This window comes from Rhinopithecus roxellana, chromosome 1, assembly GCF_007565055.1.
Source record: "Rhinopithecus roxellana isolate Shanxi Qingling chromosome 1, ASM756505v1, whole genome shotgun sequence".
NCBI classification, from domain to species: domain Eukaryota; kingdom Metazoa; phylum Chordata; class Mammalia; order Primates; family Cercopithecidae; genus Rhinopithecus; species Rhinopithecus roxellana.
In genome coordinates this window covers 187,049,919-187,069,932 of record NC_044549.1, presented here as the reverse complement: position 1 = coordinate 187,069,932, position 20,014 = coordinate 187,049,919, and the positions used below count along the sequence as shown (strand labels likewise).

General features: G+C 38.8%; 1 protein-coding gene across 6 annotated transcripts in view; it reads left to right on the top strand.

Annotated features, from left to right (window-relative positions):
- Positions 1-20,014, top strand: part of PIK3CB (phosphatidylinositol-4,5-bisphosphate 3-kinase catalytic subunit beta) — a 190,269-nt gene that overhangs the window by 81,681 nt on the left and 88,574 nt on the right. For all 6 annotated transcript variants that reach the window (XM_030934615.1, XM_030934620.1, XM_010366748.2 and 3 more), the window contains 2 exons: positions 12,490-12,713; positions 18,512-18,691. In XM_030934615.1, coding sequence (XP_030790475.1) covers positions 12,490-12,713; positions 18,512-18,691 — 404 coding nt within the window. The remainder of the gene's footprint in view (positions 1-12,489; positions 12,714-18,511; positions 18,692-20,014) is intronic.

The window sequence follows — 20,014 nt, the reverse complement described above, 5'->3', positions numbered from 1 at the left end:
TGCTTTAGAGAAGGTACTGACTTGAATTAGGAACTACAAAGGGTTACTGAGGAGGGGACTTTGCAGATTAAATACAAAACCAGAAAATCCATTGGAGGTTTATGTATTTGGATTGGGTGTCAGTATTGATCAGATTCACTGTTACAGGATAATACAGTACCATCCCCTTTAACATACTATTCTTTGATCTTAACCTCTAATAATTCAGGCTTGCTAATTATTATACTGTGGGACTACTCCCTCTGAGTGCATTAGAATAGAACCTTGTTAGTTTACTAAGTGATACTGTGATATTTAAAAATATTTGATTACTTCAGAGGATGGCTAGTTTATTTTTGGCAATAAAAATTTTCCCAATTAACAAGTTTATAGTTATGTATCATACAGAATTTTTTCTTATATATTAGTGACCTGATTAGAAAGTATTCCTTTCTGTTTTCTAGAGCTACAAAGGTGTGTTTTGTTTTGTTTGTTTTTTGTTTCTGTTTTTGTTTTTTGGTGATAAGGTCTCGCCCTGTTGCCCAGGCTAGAGTGCAGTGGGGCGATCATGGCTCACTTCAACCTCGACTCGACCCTTAGTCTTAAGCAATCCTCCCACCTCAGCGTCCTAAGTAGCTGGGACTGCATACAGATGCAACCCACCATGCCCAGCTAGTTTTTTTTTTTTTTTTTTTTAATAGTAGAGACAGGATGTTGCCTGGGCTGGTCTCAAACTCCTGGACTTGAGCTGTTTGCCTGCCTCAGCCTTCAGAGCCACAGCACCTGGCCCAAAGATTTTTATAGAATTTGAATTTTTATCCATTATAAAAAGTTTTCCCTTTGTTCTCATGCCCATAAAAAGTTGAAGAATATATGGAAGAGGAGAAAGAATAAAAAACCACTTATAGTCTTATCCAGGACAAGTATATTGACTGACAATATTTTGATATATTTCTTTTAAGTAAAGTGTATGTATTTCTTTCTCTTTCTCTCTCTCTTTTTTTTTTTTGGTATGGCATCTTGCTCTATTGCCCAGGCTGGAGTGCAATGGTGTGATCTTGGCTCACTGCAACCTCTGTGTCCTGGGTTCAAGTGATCCTCCTGCCTCAGCCTCCTGAGTAGCTGGTACTACAGGCACCCGCCACCACGCCCAGCTAATTTTTATATTTTTAATAGAGACAGGGTTTCACCATGTTGGTCAGGATGGTCTCGATCTCTTGACCTCGTGATCTGCCTGCCTTGGCCTCTCAAAGTGCTGGGATTACAGGCGTGAGCCACCACACCCAGCCTAAATTGTATGTATTTCAAGTATTTTATTTGTTTTTGTTTCTGTGGATTAAAATACCTAGCTTTTCTGTATTTTCATGCTAATATTAGCAAACCAGAACCACATTGATTTTTAGAGAAGCTAAAATATTTGTTAATCCAAAAAGTACCACAGAGTATGCCAAGTTCTTTTTGATTTTTTTTTTTTGTAAATAGGGTCTCTCTCTGTCACCTAGGCTGGTGTGCAGTGGTGCGATCTCAGCTCACTGCAGCCTCAACCTCCTAGGCTCAAGTGATCCTCCTACCTCAGCCTCCTGAGTAGCTGAGACCACAGGCATATGCCACCATGCCCATGTAGATTTTAGCATGTTGCCCGGGCTGGTATCAAACTCCTAAGCCCAAGTGATCCACCTGCCTTTGCCTCCCAAAGTGCTAGGATTATAGGTGTGAGCCATTGTGCTGGCCTTTTTACTTTTATTTTTATTTATTTATTTATTTATTTATGTATTTTGATAGAGAGTCTCACTTTGTTGCCTAGGCTGGTGTGCAGTGGCATGGTCTTGGCTCACTGCAAGCTCTGCCTCCCAGGCTCAAGCGATTCTCGTGCCTCAGCCTCCTGAGTAGCTGGGATTACAGGCGGTGGCCTAGCTAATTTTTGTTTTTTTGTTAGAGACAGGGTTTCACCATGTTGGCCAGGCTGGTCTCGAACTCCTGACCTCAGGTGATCCACCTGCCTCGGCCTCCCAAAGTGCTGGGATTACAGGTGTGAGTCACTGCGCCTGGCTGTTTTTGTTTTTATTTTTAAATTGAGACAGGGTCTTACTCTGTCACCCAGGCTGGAGTGCAGTGGTATAGCCATGGGTCACTGCAGCCGCAGCCTCCCAGAGTCAAGTGATCCTCCCACCTCAGCTTCCTGAGTAGCTGAGTGCAAGCTACCAAGTCTGGCTAATTTTTTCTTTTTTCTTTTTTTTTTTTTTTTAATAGAGTTGGAATCTTACTATGTTACCCAAGATGTGGGCCAAGTTTCTTCAAGGCATTGGTATCTCTTTGAAATTTACCTCCTTCTCAACACTTACCAAAACATGGATTCACTGGCCACCATTACCTCTTCCTATGCCTGCCAGATATGGCAAATAAAAATATTGAAGATTGAAATATTACATATGCTGTGCTTATGCTAAAAACATATTCATTATTTATCTAAAATTCAAATTGAATTGCGCATACTGTTTTTTTAACCTGGCAACCTTACCTTTTATCCTACCATAGTGTAGGGGTATAAGCTATATTAGAATTTAATGAATTTAATTTTTTTTTTTTTTTTTGAGACGGGGTCTCACTCTGTCACCCAATCTGGAGTGTAGTGGCACCTTCTTGGCTCACTGCAACCTCCGCCTCCCAGGTTCAAGCAATTCTCCCACCTTGGCTACCTGAGTAGCTGGGACTACAGGAATGGGACCCGTAGTCCCAGCTACTGGTCCTGAGTCCTGTAGTCTAGCTGTAGTCCTGTACTCCAGCTGTAGTCCTGAGTAGCTGGGACCACCACACCCACCTAATTTTTATATTCTTTGGCATTTTGATTATATACACAAATTTAAGTGTTAACATTTATTTAAGAAATTGAGTAAGTTGAGTATTTAAGAATGAATTTTCACTTTTAATACTTGAGAAGTCAAGTCAATTTTTGCAGTTGCTGATTTGTCAGTGATGACCAGGGCTTGATGAAGCCATGCCTCCTGGGAAAACAATAAACAATTATTTCAGTTTAACTTTAGGAACAAGGTTGCTGCCTCCTCTCTCCAAAGAAAACAGTAGAACCGTTAGAGACATAATTGCCCTGACTAGGCTAAAAATACCTTTTCCTGAAAGATGATGTGGCTAATCTTTTTTTTTCTGTGTTTATTCCAAATAATTATTTACAGAGCTGTTGTTTGAGTTCTGTTTGTTCTCTGCAGTAAGGTGTATGCCACCCCTATATTAATTTCTCCAAACACTCAGTAAAATAATTGTAACCAGAGGATTTTGTTAGCATTCTGAAAAACATATTTGTAAACTCCCTTATTTTTCCTGACCTATCTAAACCTGTGGTATACCTTAAGTGAGGGAAATAGCTAGTCTGTAGGATTTTTTTTTTTTTTTTTGACACAGAGTCTCACTTGGTTGTCCAAGCTGGAGTGCAGTGGCGTGATCTTTGCTCACTGCAACCTCTGCCTCCTGGGTTCAAGTGATTCTCATGCCTGAGCCTCCTGAGTAGCTGGGATTATAGGATTGCACCACCACACCCAGCTAATTTTTGTATTTTTTGTAGAGATGGAGTTTTGCCATGTTGGCTAGGCTGGTCTCGAACTCCTGACCTCAAGCGATCTGCCCGCCTCAAGCCTTCCAAAGTACTGGGATTACAGGTGTGAGCCACCATGCCCGGCCTAGTCTGTAGGATTTTAACACCCTCTTTAGTATGAAGAAATTGTTCACTCAGTACTTTTTTCGTATAAATATTATATTTGACTGTAAATTTTACAGTAGTCTTAAGGAAAATTTAACCTTTGCTGTTAGATTCTCTTATAAGAAGGTACGTAGGGTATTAGCTAGGTTTAAAATTAAATTAGCCCAAAGTGTTCGTATTTTTGGTAAAATTTCTGTTTTTAAGAGATCTTTATGGTGGTTCCCAAATTTAGGTTGTATCAGTTTCTTAAAATGAATATGTTCAGAGATTGGGATTCAGTGAGTCTGGAATAAATGAAAACTTTATTTTTTATGTGATTCTAACAGTTACATGAACAGAGTCCCTTATTCATAATTTATTGAAAAACATTACCAAAACATTAGTGATTGCAGTTCAATGGTATTGAGTGTTTATACTTGAAATTTTACTGTGACCATGGGTGATATGGTCTTTGCTTAGACCTCACAATCCAGTGGGAAATGAGGATCAGTAAACACAGTTTTATTGCAATGTATGAACAGAAAGGGTCACCTTCAGATACTGTGTGATCTCACTTAAATGTGGAATCTGAAGTTCAACTACTCAAAGTAAACAGTAGAATGGTAGTTACCAGAGCCAGTTGGGGGCAGATAAAGGGGTGTATTGGGCTGGGAAAGGGGAGACATTGGTCAATGGATACAAAGTTTCAGCAGAAATAAGTTCTGGTGTTCTATTGCAGGGGTTCTCCTCTGCTCCCTGTTCCTGGTTAGGAACGAGGCTGCACAGCAGGAGGTGAGCAGCGGGTTGGGTGAGCATTACCATCTGAACTTCGCCTCCTGTCAGATCAGTGGTAGCATTAGATTCTCGTAGGAGCGTGAATGCGAAGAATCCTATTCTGAACTGCACATGAGAGGGATATCTCTAATGAGAGAGAATCTGAGGTAGAACAGTTTCATCCCAAAACCACCCCTACCCCTATTCTATTGCATAGCACCATGACTATAGTTAATAATAATGTATTGTATATTTCAAAATAGCTATGAGAGAATTTTAAAATGTTCTCTTCACAAAGAAATGATAAATATTTGAGGTGATAGATATGCTAATTAGCCAGATTTGATCATTGCACAATGTATGCATGTATCAAAATATCACACTGGCCGAGCATGGGGGCTTATTCCCAGTACTTTGGGAGGACGAGGCGGGTGGATCACTTGAGCTCAGGATTTGGAGACCAGTCTGGGCAACATAGCAAAACCCCATCTCTACAAAAAATAGGACAAACACACCAGGCATGGTGGTGTGTGCCTGTAGTCCCAGCTACTTGAGAGGCTGAGGTGGATCACCTGGCTTGAGCCCGGAGGTTGAGGCTCCAGTGAGCCGTGATCATGCACTCCAGCCTGGGTGACAGAATGAGACCCTGTCTCAAACAAACAAAAAAACTCTATCACATTGTACCTCATAAATATATGCAATTATTATTTGCCAATTAATTAAAAAAAACTTTTGAAAAGGAAAGTCACCTTAAATCAATTAGGTGAATCAGGGATGACATCTTAGAATATGTACACCTAAACTGAGCCATCAATGCTGATTAGGAATTTGGTAGGTAAAGAGAGGTGGAGAAACGAAAAAACAAAAAGAAATGGCACATGTGAAGAATGGCCTATTCAAGGAAAAGAAATTGATTATGGGTAGTGTAGGGGGACAGATAGGACAACTAGGGAAGACTAGAGAGGCAGCCATCTTCAGAGCATACAGTGCCATGAAGGCCATATAAAAAGTAGAGCTTTACTACTAAGAACACTTGGGAAGCTATTGAAGAAATTTAAGTAGGGGAGTAACATGATACATTTGCATTTCAGAAAGATTATTTAGGTTGTAGAATGAAGAGTGGATTGGAGGGATTAAGAATTTGAGTAGAGAAATTAGTGAAAAAATGATGTAACCCAAAGGAAGGGTGATGATGGCTAGGATTTGGTTAATGGTTACAGGAACTGAGAGAAGTGGACAGAGTTGAGAGACATTTAGAAGGTGGGTTAAACATGATTTGTAGTAGATTAAGGGAAATAAAGCATGTGATTTTTGTTAGATGTATACATTATTGGGTACTTATTTCCATTTCCTAACCTGTAATTCCTATTGCCTGTGAATAGAATGAATATTAACAGTGCACTAAAATGCTTCAGCCAGTCCACCCAAATTACAGTCCTTTCGTAGCTAATTTAGAGTAATGTATTTTATTCCAGATCTAAAAGTATCCAGGAAATCATTTTACCTTTGCTGTGTTATACCTTTGCTGTGTTTTATTTTTTTTATAGTTAATACCACAAAATTGATTCTAGGATATATTTTTGAAATAACAACTATTGTTTTCAGTGCATAAAAGTAAAAAGAAGACAATGCAACCCTTACTGACATGCATATGTTCAAAAAGTATAGTATAGATTAATTTTATGGAATAAAAGGTAACTTTCCTCACTGTGCATTTCCTCTCTAATACTACAAAATACCACTGTAGCAATAGAGTCATCTCAAGTATCCAAAACAAAAACTTAATGTATATATTCTGTATTCTTTCTTTTGAATTTGCAGAAAAGGGATTTTACCTGACCCATTCTCTACTTACTTTAAAAAAAAATCTGGTGCCCTTAAAAACACAAAGATTGATTGTATTTTTATCTCCTGCACCACTGTATAATGATATATGGATGTATCTTTATTTAACCAGTCCTGAATGATGGCCTTTAGATTACATTTTAATTATTATAAAAAAACTGCAGCAAATATTCATATATTGATAGTATATCCATAGGTTTGTAGAAATAAATAAAGACCACTCAGATGAGAACAGAGACTATTTATGCAGAGGTTGCTATAGTAAAAGAACTTGAGTTTGGCAGAGACTCAGAGGCAGGCAGGGGAGTGGGAAAGCTTTACAGTGAAAAAAGGAAGGTTTCAGAGATGCCTGATGGGAAATTGTTGGCAGCAGGGAGCTGGAGGTGGGCTAACTAGAAGCAAGGCATCTTATATGATTGGTGTTGAGGGAGTATACTTGGCTTTCTTGGTTGGTCCTAAATTTCTCAGGTTGAGATTACGATTGATAAAATTGTGAGGTCTAAGGATGTGTGTGTGTGTGTGTGTGTGTGTGTGTGTGAGAATGATTTCTAATAAATATTACAAACTTGCTCTCTAAAATGTTTATATCAATGTAGTTTCTCACCAAAACTATACTAGAATGCCTTTTTCTCTCTACCCCTTCCAGCACAGGGTATTATCAAATTTTAAAGTATGTGCTAACCTGATAGGTAAAAATTAATGTACACATAAACATTTACATATGCCGATTCATTCTTTTAGATTTCTAAAATTATTTACTGGAATAATCATAAGTTTTTGAAAAAGTTGTCATATATAATTGTCTTAATGACAGAAGTGACTAAAAATTAAGTACAGCCCATCCTTCAGCAATAGGTTTGAACTGTGCAGGGCCAATTATAAGTGGATATTTTTCAGTAAATATATTGAAACTTTTTTTGAGATTTGTGACAATTTGAAAAAACTTGCAGACGAAGCGCAGCCTAGAAATAGTGAAAAAATTAAAAAGTTAAGTATGTCATAAATGCATATGTATGTAGATACTAGTTTATCATTTAGTACCATAAAATACACATAAATCTATTATAAAAAGTTAAAATTTCAAAACTTAAATACACAGACATTTAGACAACCATACATGGTACCATTTGCAGTTGAAAGAAGTACAGACAAATGTAAAGATACAGTATTAAATCATAAGTGCATAAAATTAATTGTAGTACATGCTATACTACTGTAATAATTTTGCAGCCACCTCCTGTTGCTATTGTGGTGAGGTTAAGTGTTGTGAGTATATGCTCAGAAATGCCGTGTGACTCTAATCATCTCCACTTGAGCAGTTCCTCTGTCTAGTAAATTGCATATTGCAGTAAAAAGGGATCTCTCCCAGTTCTCATGTATTTTTTTAATTGTGTTTACTGGAATACTGCAAACCTTGAATAACACTGTGGGACCCATACAAAATGCCACTTGTGATCCTGGAAGTACTTCTAAGAACAGGGAAAAGTCATGATATTATAAGAAAAAGTTGAATGCAGCTGGGTGCAGAGGCTGAGGCAGGAGCCCAGGAGTTCTAGGTACTAGTGTGCTGTGATTGTGTCTGCAAATACCTTATTTAAAAAAAAAAAAAAAAAAAAAAGGCTGAATAGCTTGATATGTACTGTAGATGGAGGTCTGCAGCTGGGGTTGCCTGCCATTTCGAGATAAATCAATCCAGTGTAAGTACCATTGTGAAAAAGCAAATTCATGAAACTGTTGCTGCAGCTATGTCAGCAGGTGCTAAACCTTGCACTTTCTGTGCAAGATTAATTTTTAATCTTATATTAAAAATGCAGCTTGTGTGTGGGTGCAGGATTGCTGTAAGAAAGGCATACCTATAGACTCTACTCTGATTGAAGAAAAGGCAAAGTTATGTGATAAAGCAATAAGAAAGTGAAGGATCTAGTGCAGGAGAATTTTTTTTTTATCTTAAGATTTATTTCATGTGTTTTCTTTAAGAAAGCTTTCGTATCTTTTAAACATTTTTTAAATTTGCCATTCACATTTAAATCTTTTTTCCACCTCAATTTGATTTTTATATCACATGAAGTATTGAAAAATATCATTTTTATATATAACCCATAATGAATAGCTCCTTATTTTCTCATTCATCTGCAGATCCACTTTCCTTATATGCTTCCTCATATAGAAATACATACCTGTGTTTCTGTCTTTTCTAATTATTACATAACATTTCTTTTATTGTGTTGATTCCTGAAAAGAATACCACATTGCATCAATTATTCCAGCTAGTTGTTGAAGCAAGTCCTTCAAACTTATTCTTACTCTCTAAAGTCTTATTAAGTCTTGAGCTTCTCTTTTTCATTTTAAGTTTAGAATTAAGTTGTGATATCATGTCTTTTGCAGGGACATAAATGGAGTTGTAGGTTACTATCCTTAGTAAACTAACACAGAAACAGAAAACCAAATGCTGCATGTTCTCACTTATAAGTAGGAGCTAAGCGATGAGAACACATAAACACTTAGAGGGGAGTAACACACACCGGGGCCTTTCGGAGGGTGGAGGGTAGGAGAGAGAAGCTATGGAAAAATAACATTAAGTACAATGGGTACTGGGCTTAATTGCAGGAGAATTTTAATGCTAGCAAAGGATGGTTTGACAATTTTAGAAAGAGGTTTGGCATAAAAAAATGTCAAGGTAACAGGAGAAGTTATTTTTCCTGACCTAGAAATAGCAGATGAGTTCCCAGATGCCGTTAAGAAAACTCACTGAGGAGAAAGGATACCTGCCTGAACAGATTTTTGGTGTTTTGTTTTTGAGACATGATCTCACTCTGTTGCCCAGGCTGTATCCTTGCCCTCCTGGGCAAGTGATCCTCCCACCTCAGCCTCCTGAGTAGCTGGGACTACAGGCATGTGCCACCATGCCGAGCTAATTTTTAATTTTTTGTAGAGATGAGGTCTTACTATGTTGACCAGGCTGGTCTCGAACCCCTGACCTCAAGGAATCCTCCTACCTCGGCCTCCCAAAATGTTGGGATTATCGGTGTGAGCTGCCTTGTCTGGCCCTGAACAAGTTTTTAATGTAGATCAAAGTGCCCAGTTCTGGAGAAAAAAAATGCCACAAAGGTCATTTATTAGTAAGGAAGAGAAGTCAGCACCAGGATATAAGACAGGAAGGCTAACTACTGTTTTGTGCAAATGCAGACTGGTTTGTGATACACCTTATTTATAAAGCTGCTAACCCCCAAACCTCAAAGGGAAAAAGAAACACCAGCTGCTAGTCTTTCGGTTGTACAAGAAGAAGACCTGGACAATGAGAACCCTTTTTCTGGATTGGTTCCATCAGTGCTTTGTTCTGAAGTCAGGAAGTATTTTACCAGTAAGGGGTCTGCCTCTTTTTGAGATGGAGTCTCACTGTATCGCCCAGGCTGCAGTACAGTGGTGTGATCTTGGCTCCTCTGCCTCCTGGGTTCAAGGGATTCTCCTGCCTCAGCCTCCCAAGTAGCTGGGATTACAGGCACACACCACCGTGTCTGGCTAATTTTTGTGTTTTTAATAGAGACGGTGTTTCCCCATGTTGGCCAGGCTGGTCTCGAACTCCTCACCTCAAGTGATCTCCCCCACCTTGGCCTCCCAAAGTGCTGGGATAACAGGAGGATTACAGGCGTGAGCCACTGCGCCCAGCCTAGGGACTGCTTTTTTTTTTTTTTTTTTTTTGAGATGGAGTCTTGCTCTGTCGCCCAGGCTGGAGTGCAGTGGAGAGATCTAGGCTCACTGCAAGCTCCGCCTCCCAGGTTCACACCCTTCTCCTGCCTCAGCCTCCCAAGTAGCTGGGACTACAGGCGCCTACCACCACGCCCAGCTAATTTTTTGTATCTTTAGTAGAGACGGAGTTTCACTGTGTTAGCCAGGATGGTCTCGATCTCCTGACCTCGTGATCCGCCCACCTCAACCTCCCAGAGTGCTGGGATTACAGGCATGAGCCACTGCACCCGGCCAGGACTGCCTTTAAGGTTCTTTTGATATTGGATGATGCCCGTGGCCACCCAGAACCCCCTGAGTTCAACACTGAAAGCATCAAAGTGGTCTACTTACCCCAAATTCTACATCTCTAATTTAGCCTATCAGGAGGTCATAAGGACCTTTAAGGCTCGTTACTCATGGTACTCTATGGAAGAGAACCTGGTTAAACATCATGAAAGACTGGGAGTATTACACCATTGAAGATGCCATCGTTGATGTAGAAAAAGTTGTGAAAGCTATCAAACCCAAAACAGTAAATTCCTGTTGGAGAAAACTCTGTCCCGATATTGTACATGAGTTCACAGGATTTACAACAGAACCAATCAAGGAAATTATGAAATAGATTGTGGATATGGCACAAAAGGCAGCAGTGGTGGTGAAGGGTTTCAAAATACAGATCATGGAGAAATCTAAGAGCTAATAAACACCACATGAGAGGGATTAACAGAAAACAACTTCATGGAGATGAGTGATTCTGAACCAGTGCCAGATGATGAGAAAGATGATGTAGAATTAAACAGTGCCCAAAAACAAATTCACATGCAGCAGTCTGACAGAAGGCTTCTGATTATTCAAGATTGCTTTTGACTTCTTTTATAATATGGCCCCTTCTATGATACCAGCACTGAAACTAAAGCAAACAATGGTAGGATTGATACTATACAGATAAACATTTTTTACAGAAATGAAAAAGCAAAGAAGTCAGAAATTATGACGTAATCTGTAAAGTTACATACAGTATGCCTGCGTCTCCTGCCTCCCCTTCTACCTCCTTCACTCTTCTGCGTCTGTCACCCCTGAGACAGCAAGACCAACCTCTCCTCCTCCTCCTCAGCCTACTCAATGTGAAGATGATGAGTTACGAAGACATTTATGATGATCCACTTCCTCTTAATAAATAGTAAATATATTTTCTCTTCTTTGTGATTTATTTAATAACATTTTCTTTTTTTGTAATTAGAAGAGAGCTGGAGTAATTAACATTTTCTTTAGCTTTAGGAATACAGTATATAACATATACAACATACAAAATAAGTGTTAACTGACTTTATGTTGTTGGTAAGGCTTCTGCTCATAAGTAGGCTATTAGTAGTTAAGTTGTTCAGGAGTCAAAAGTGACATGTGGGCCAGGCATGGTGACTGACACTTGTAATCCCAGCACTTTGGGAGACTGAGGTGGGAAGATTGCTTGAGCCCAGGAGTTCAAGACAATTTGGACAATATGGCAAGACCTCATGTCTACTAAAAATTTATCCAGACATAGTGGCATGTACTTGTGACTGTAATTTCAGCTACTTGGGAGGTTGAGGTGGGAGGATCGCTTGAGCCCAGGAGATGAAGGCTACAGTGAGCAGTGATCACACCACTGCTCTCCAGCCTGGGTAACAGAGCAAGATTCTGTCTCAGTAAATGAATGAATGAATGTTATATGTGAATTTTCTCCTCTGTGGGGGGTTGGTGCCACAACCACCATGTTGTTTGAGAGTCAACTAAACAATAAAGAACAATTTTATGTTTATGGGATTTTTGACTAATTAATACAATACATGATAACCATTTAAAAGTCACAATGAAGTGAAAATTCAATCTGTAAAATTTAAGTATACTAGGTTTTCTTTGGTTTGTTTTGGTTTTTTAAAGACTATGAACAGTTTTTAGGTTCACAGCAAAATTCAGAGGAAGATATGGAGATTTTCCACATTCCCTCTGCCCCTATGTATCATAGCCATTCCCATAGTATACCAAATTTTAGGTGAAATAATAACTTGATTCTTAGTTTTCTTCTAATACAGTATTGAAACTGTTTTTCAGATTCTTAGTCTTTCTCAGCTATTTTAAATGTGATTTATTAATACTTGGTTTATAAATAAAAACAATGAATCTTTTATGTGTGGCTTTAAAATATGTATTGTGAATTACTTTGTAAAACTGGTAAGCAAACTACATTTCTTTATGAGGTTCTGAGTTGTATTTTTTTAAAAATATAATTGTATGTTTGTCTTCTGTACATGAGATTTATTGTTTTATCTGGGTTTTTTAATCTTTCATGGTATTTTCCTCCGTAGTTTCATCTGCTTGATAAAAGCCAAGCATCCAAGATCCAAGTTAGTTTTTGTTGAATATACTTTCTATTCTTTCTATGTTCTTTTTTGTTATTGTTAGCTACTGAAAATGACACCTTTAAAAAATGTGTTTAGGTCTGCATGAATTTGATTCCTTGAAGGATCCTGAAGTAAATGAATTTCGAAGAAAAATGCGCAAATTCAGCGAGGAAAAGATCTTGTCACTTGTGGGATTGTCTTGGATGGACTGGCTAAAACAAACATATCCACCGGAGCATGAACCATCCATCCCTGAAAACTTAGAAGATAAACTTTATGGGGGAAAGCTCATTGTAGCTATTCATTTTGAAAACTGCCAGGTAGGATTATGTTTTTTTAAGAAATATTTTGTAATACATTTCTCATTTTTACCTGAATACAGCTCCATTTTTAGAAGTGTCTCTCTCTTACCTAGCAAACACTATTAGAAAGAACAATTTTAGATTTCAGATGGAAATGTATTTAGGATTATGTATAATAATAGTCTAGCCGGGCGCGGTGGCTCAAGCCTGTAATCCCAGCACTTTGGGAGGCCGAGACAGGCGGATCACGAGGTCAGGAGATTGAGACCATCCTGGCTAACATGGTGAAACCCCGTCTTTACTAAAAAATACAAAAAACTAGCCGGGCGATGTGGCGGGCGCCTGTAGTCCCAGCTACTCGGGAGGCTGAGGCAGGAGAATGGCGTAAACCCGGGAGGCGGAGCTTGCAGTGAGCTGAGATCCGGCCACTGCACTCCAGCCTGGGCAGCAGAGCAAGACTCCGTCTCAAAAAATAATAATAATAATAATAATAATAATAATAATAATAATAGTCTAAAGTGATATTCTTTGCACGTATCTCTTTTGATGCAGTGGAATGGTGATCTAGAATGGGATTGGCAAACTGGACTGTTTAATTGGTTTTTACAGTTTTAAAGGGATGTTAAAAAAAGAAAAAATCGGCCGGGCGCGGTGGCTCAAGCCTGTAATCCCAGCACTTTGGGAGGCCGAGACGGGCGGATCATGAGGTCAGGAGATCGAGACCATCCTGGCTAATACGGTGAAACCCCGTCTCTACTAAAAAATACAAAAAACTAGCCGGGCGACGAGGCGGGCGCCTGTAGTCCCAGCTACTCGGGAGGCTGAGACAGGAGAATGGCGTGAACCCGGGAGGCGGAGCTTGCAGTGAGCTGAGAGCCGGCCACTGCACTCCAGCCTGGGCAGCAGAGCAAGACTCCGTCTCAAAAAAAAAAAAAAAAAAAAAAAAAAAAAAAAAAAGAAAAAATCCTCAAAGATTTGTAAAGGGATGTTTAAAAGAAGAAGAAGAAAAAAAAGAATATGCAACAGAGACCACTGTGTTGTATGTTGTTTGCCAAACCTGGTCCTTTACAGAAAAAGTTTGCCAACCGCTGGTCTAGATAGTCTTCCTTATTGGAAATATATTTTTTTCATGTAATTTTTCCCCCCGTCTGTAGAATGAAAACCCTAATCAGAATGGTGTCTTTGTTTCCATATTCTTAAATTTGCATTCTATGACTATATGAATTAATTAATGATATGGAAGTAGGCATTATAATAGAGTTCATATACAGCCCATCCATTTCTGAATATTCAGAGCAATTATACAACCTAGATGATGCTACTACTTTTGTATCAAGTATAGTCATTCTAGCATCTAGGGTCTGGCATTAGATTAAGGTAGAAACTCAAGGATTTTTTTTTTTTTTTGATGGAGTCTCGCTCTATTGCCCAGGCTGGAGTGCAGTGACGTGATCTTGGCTCCCTGCAACCTCCACCCCCCAGGCCCAAGCAATTCTCTTGCTGCAGCCTCCTGAGTAGCTGGGATTACAGACTCCTGCCACCACACCTGGCTAATTTTTGTATTTTTAGTAGAAATGGGGTTTCACCATGTTGGCCAGGCTGGTCTCGAACTTCTGACCTCAGATGATCCACCCGCCTCGGCCTCCCAAAGTGCTGGGATTACAAGCATGAGCCACTACGCCCAGCTGGATGTTTTGTTTTGTTCTTGAATTACTGTGATGACCATAGCAATGACAACAACCAATTATGCAGGGTAAGTCGTTATTCTGTGTTGAGCACTTATCCTGCATAATTCCTGGTATGGTATATTTTTCATATATTTCATATATTCTCCAGTTCCCACACCAACCTTACAAAATGTTGTTGTCTTTCCCTCATTTACAGTGAAGAGACTGAAAGGAAGAGAAGTTTAGTGTTTTGCGCCAGTCCTCATAGCTAGTCAGTGGTAGAGTCAGGATTTCATCCAGGTGTCTCTCTCTGGTTTTACCCAGGTTTGCCTTCTTTTAGCCAACATGTTAATAAGTATTTGTTAGGACAGATGTGAAAAAAAGATTCTACCTTCAGGCATTTTCTCTAAACAAGTAAGTTTATCTAGGGAAAAACGCCATTCATCATTCAATCCTGAGATACGTTGAGTCTGAAGTTCAATTTAAGTCAAGATTTGAGTATCATTAAAATGTCAAGGTCAAATTTACAATACTGTTTAAGGAATTCTGCATGGTCAAGAGAGGTAGAATAGGGGAATTTATTGATGAAAGGTGATGAGAATTCAACTTGAGAACACTGGCTTGGCCAGGTGAGGTGGCGCACAGCCACTTTGGGAAGCTGAACAGGGAGGATCTCTTGAACCCAGGAGTTGCCAGGTTGGGCAACATGGTGAAACCCCATCTGTACAAAAATTACCTGGGCATGGTGGTGCACATCTGTAGTCCCAGCTACCCAGGAGGATGAGGTGGGAGGATTGCTTGATCCCAGAAGGTGGAGGTTGCAGCGAGCCCAGATCGTGCCACTGTACTCCACCTTGGGCGACAGAGTGATACCCTGTCTCAAAAAAAAAAAAAAAGGTACAATATTTCATGAAGTCATGGAAAGTGATATTGAACAACTGCTTGAAATATGGGAAAACCATTAAGATATAAGGTCATTGGTGTCTTATTGGGAGGTGAGGTTGAGGAGGAAAGAGGAGGCATGAGACCTCTCAAAATGATTCCTAGCATCCTAGCCTGTGTTCTTTGATGTATGTGGCACTGTCTTAGTCCGTTTGGGCTGCTATAACAGAATACCATAGACAGACTGGGTGGCTTATAAACAACAGAAATTTATTTCTCACAATTCTAGGGTTTTTTGTTTGTTTGTTTTGTTCTGTTTTGTTTTGAGACAGAGCCTTGCTTTGTCGTCCAAGCTGCATTGCAGTAGCGTGATCTAGGCTCACTGCAACTGCCTCTTTTCAGGTTCAAGGGATTCCCCTGACTCAGCTTCCTGAGTAACTGGGACTATAGACAGGCGCCACTACGCCCTGCTAATTTTTTGTATTTTTAGTAGAGGCGGGATTTCACTGTGTTCGCCAGGTTGGTCTTGAACTCCTGAGCTCAAGTGATCCATCTGCCTTGGCCTCCCAAGCTGCTGGGATTACAGGTGTGAGCCACTGCATCTGGCCTGTTTCTCACAATTCTGGAAGCTGGGAAGTCCAAGATCAAGGCACCAGTTCATTCCGTGTCTTACGAGGATGGCTTCCTGGTGCATACATAACTATCTTCTTGCTATGTCCTTACATAGCAGAGGAGGAGAGGAAGCTCTCTGGGGTTTATTTTATTTTATTTATTTAATTTTTTAAAAATTTTATTTTATTTTTATTTTTATTTTACTTTATTTTTGTTTTTTGAGATGGAGTCTCGCTTTGTCACCAGGCTAAAGTACAGTGACACGATCTTGGCTCACTGCAACCTCCAACTCCCTGGTTCAAGCGATTCTCCTGCCTCAGCCTCCTGAGTAGCTGGCGCTACAGGCAGGGACCACTGCACCCAGCTAATTTTTTGTATTTTTAGTAAAGGCAGGGTTTCACTGCGTTTGCCAGGCTGGTCTTGAGCTCCTGAGCTTAATTGATCTGCCCACCTCGGCCTCCCAAGGTGCTGGGATTACAGGTGTGATCCACTGCACCTGGCCTGTTTCTCAAAATTCTGAAATCTGGGAAGTCCAAGATCAAGGCACCAGTTCATTATGAGGGATGGCTTCCTGGTCCATACATAACTGTCTTCTTGCTATGTCCTTACATGGCAGAAAAGGAGACAAAGCTCTCTGGGTTCTTTTTTTATTTATTTTATTTTATTTTATTTTATTTTATTTTATTTTATTTATTTATTTATTTATTTATTTATTTATTTTTGAGTCAGAGTCTCACTCTGTCGACAGGCTGGAGTGCAGTGACACAATCTCAGCTAACTGCAACCTCCGACTCCCTGGTTCAGGCGATTCTCCTGCCTCAGCCTCTCAAGTAGCTGGGACTACAGGCATGCACCACCATGCCCAGCTAATTTTTGTATTTTTAGTAGAGACGGGGTTGCACCATGTTGGCCAGGCTGGTCATGATCCGCCCACCTGACCTCGTGATCCGCCCACCTTGGCCTCCCAAAGTGCTGGGATTACAGGTGTGAGCCACCGTGTGTGGCCTCTGGAGTTTCTTTTATAAGGGCACTAATCCCATTCATGAGGACTCTGCCCTCATGACCTAATCACATCCCAAAGTTTTCACTTCCAAATATCATCACATTAGAGATTAGGTTTCTACATATGAATCCACCAGGGGAGACACAAACATTCAGTCTATGGCAGGCACCAACTCATAGAAAACACAGAATAATAAGTAAAATACTGGGAAAAATAGATGTGAAATACTTAGTAAGTTTAGGTTTTAAAAGTTTGAATTTAAAAGTTTAAATTCAGGGGGGTGGTTTATTTAAATTAGTGGAAAATATTATAGAATTGATGTCAGGTCAGTATAGAGAATAGCAATGAGTTAGTTGTTCAGAGTAGCAGTTGGTTGCTTTGGGAGATAGCTTCTTATATCGTTAGTATATAAGATATATACTTATATGCCATAAGTATATAAGATACATACTTATATGCCATAAGTATATAAGATACATACTTATATGCCATAAGTATATAAGATACATACTTATATGCCATAAGTATATAAGATACATACTTATATGCCATAAGTATATAAGATACATACTTATATGCCATAAGTATATAAGATACATACTTATATGCCATAAGTATATAAGATACATACTTATATGCCATAAGTATATAAGATACATACTTATATGCCATAAGTATATAAGATACATACTTATATGCCATAAGTATATAAGATACATACTTATATGCCATAAGTAAGTATATACTATAAGTATATAATTTTCCATATAATGGAAAATTACGTTGCTGGATTATGAGAGGATTCAGGTGTTGTCTGTACCACTCAGTCTTATGATGAACAGATCTGGTAATGCTATATCGATTCCAAACTATATCTTCATTTTTCATTGATTAGAATTTCTATATGTTTCTATTTACATGTTTCTAAAATTGGACACAATTGCTAATTTATGGTTTAATTAGTATAAAGTATGGCTCTCTTCTTACCAGTGAGAAATGTGTAAGTTTTAAAATATATATATACAAAATATAGCTACAGGTTATGTGCATTTTTAAAAAAAGTATGTGGCCGGGCGCGGTGGCTCACGCCTGTAATCCCAGCCCTTTGGGAGGCTTAGGCAGCGGATCACGAGGTCAGGAGTTTGAGACCAGTCTTGCCAACGTGGTGAAACCCTGTCTCTACTAAAGATACAAAAAATTAGCTGGGTGTAATCCCAGCTCCTCGGGAGGCTGAGACAGGAGAATTGCTTGAACCTGGGAGACAGAGGTTGCAGTGAGCCAAGATCATGCCGTTCCACTCCAGCCTAGGGGACAGTGCGAGACTCCATCTCAAAAAAAAAAAAAAAAAAAAAAAAGGAAGCGAAGATGTTCATTGGAAAATGCCTAATGGTAACCGTTAGTTAAATATTAATCTTACCTTTGGAAGTTGTGTGCTATGAATGCAGTAAGATGACTTTCAGATTATTAGAAATCTTTATCTTTCAGTAAACTTGTCTACATTCTAAATATGCATCCATATAAAATTTGTTAAGGATGTACGTATGTAAATATTATGTACATTTGTACATATTATTACATAATGACTGTAATAGTGATTTTTCAGCATAAATATAACATTTACTGCTTTTTTCCCCATCTCTCTCCCCCTTTAGGATGTGTTTAGCTTTCAAGTATCTCCTAATATGAATCCTATCAAAGTAAATGAATTGGCAATCCAAAAACGTTTGACTATTCATGGGAAGGAAGATGAAGTTAGCCCCTATGATTATGTGTTGCAAGTCAGTGGGAGAGTAGAATATGTTTTTGGTGATCATCCACTAATTCAGTTCCAGGTATGTATATTAACTATATTAATTATATTTATCAGAAAAGTCTATGAGTATATACATGTATTTTTATTTCTGATTTTAAAAATGTGTTCCCATAGTGGAACATTTGGAATATACAGAAAATTATACAGTATTAAATAGTATATATTTATAATAGTACTTACCTCTGAAATAATCATTGTTACAATTTTGGCATGTTTTTGTCTCTTTTGCAGTTATGTATGTATTTTAGCATAATGATTGTACACACGAATATGTGTATGTATGTGTTTTTATTCTGCTTGGCTTTTTTTGTTGTTGTTTTTTTGAGACAGAGTGTTGCTCTGTCGCCTAGGCTGGAGTACAGTGGCATGCAGTCTTGGCTCAGTGCAGCCTCCATCTCCCAGATTCAAGCAATTCTCATGCCTCAGCCACCCCAGTAGCTGGGATTACAGGTGTGCGCCACCATGCCCAGCTTCTTTTTATATTTTTAGTAGAGATGGGGTTTCACCATCTTGGCCAAGCTGGTCTCAAATTCCTGGCCTCAAGTGATCCGCCCACCTTGCTTGGCCTTTCCAAGTGCTGAGATTACAGGCGTGAGCCACCGTGCCCGGCTCATTCGGCTGTTTTGATTGTTTCAATTTGTCTTATAATTATTGTCTTACATTGTTATGAATTTTTAACACTGTTACAGCTGCTTTCTATTTCATCATATGGTATAAATGTGAAATATTCTGGAGGAGGTAAAGTATTTAAAAATTGATTAAATGGTCATCCATTGAATTGTGTAAAAACTTATTTGGGATTATCCATTAGCTAAGTAAAGGAAAACTTTTCAATTCCAGTCTGAAATATTTATGCGTGGAATTTCCCTTTCCCCTTTTTTGTTACTTCCATGTATGGCAAGAATTTTGCAAGCATTAGGTTTGACCATTCTCAAAAGCCTTTCTTAATCCTTCATATATTTGTTTATTTTCATTTAATTAAGATTTCTTTGAGAATATGCTTCTGTACAGCACTGAATTGCCCCCAGATTATTTTTGGAGTAAAGTTGAGTTTAAATATGCTATGTGCAGTGCAGTACCACTCCCACTATAAGGTCTACTGTTTAACGACTAGGTCCTTGGCTTTGCCTTCAAATAACGTGAAGATGTTTTTGTTGAAATACCTTGGAGACTAAAAAAGAGTCATCATGTAAGGAATATTATTATAAGTGCCCAGTTAGAGGTTAGTAGTTACAGAATTTTAGGAAAATCTTGTTATTTTGTGATATTATTATTGTTGTTGTTTAAACAAGAGAGATATAGGCATGCCAATTATAAAGTGATGTGTGTTTGAGAATATGAA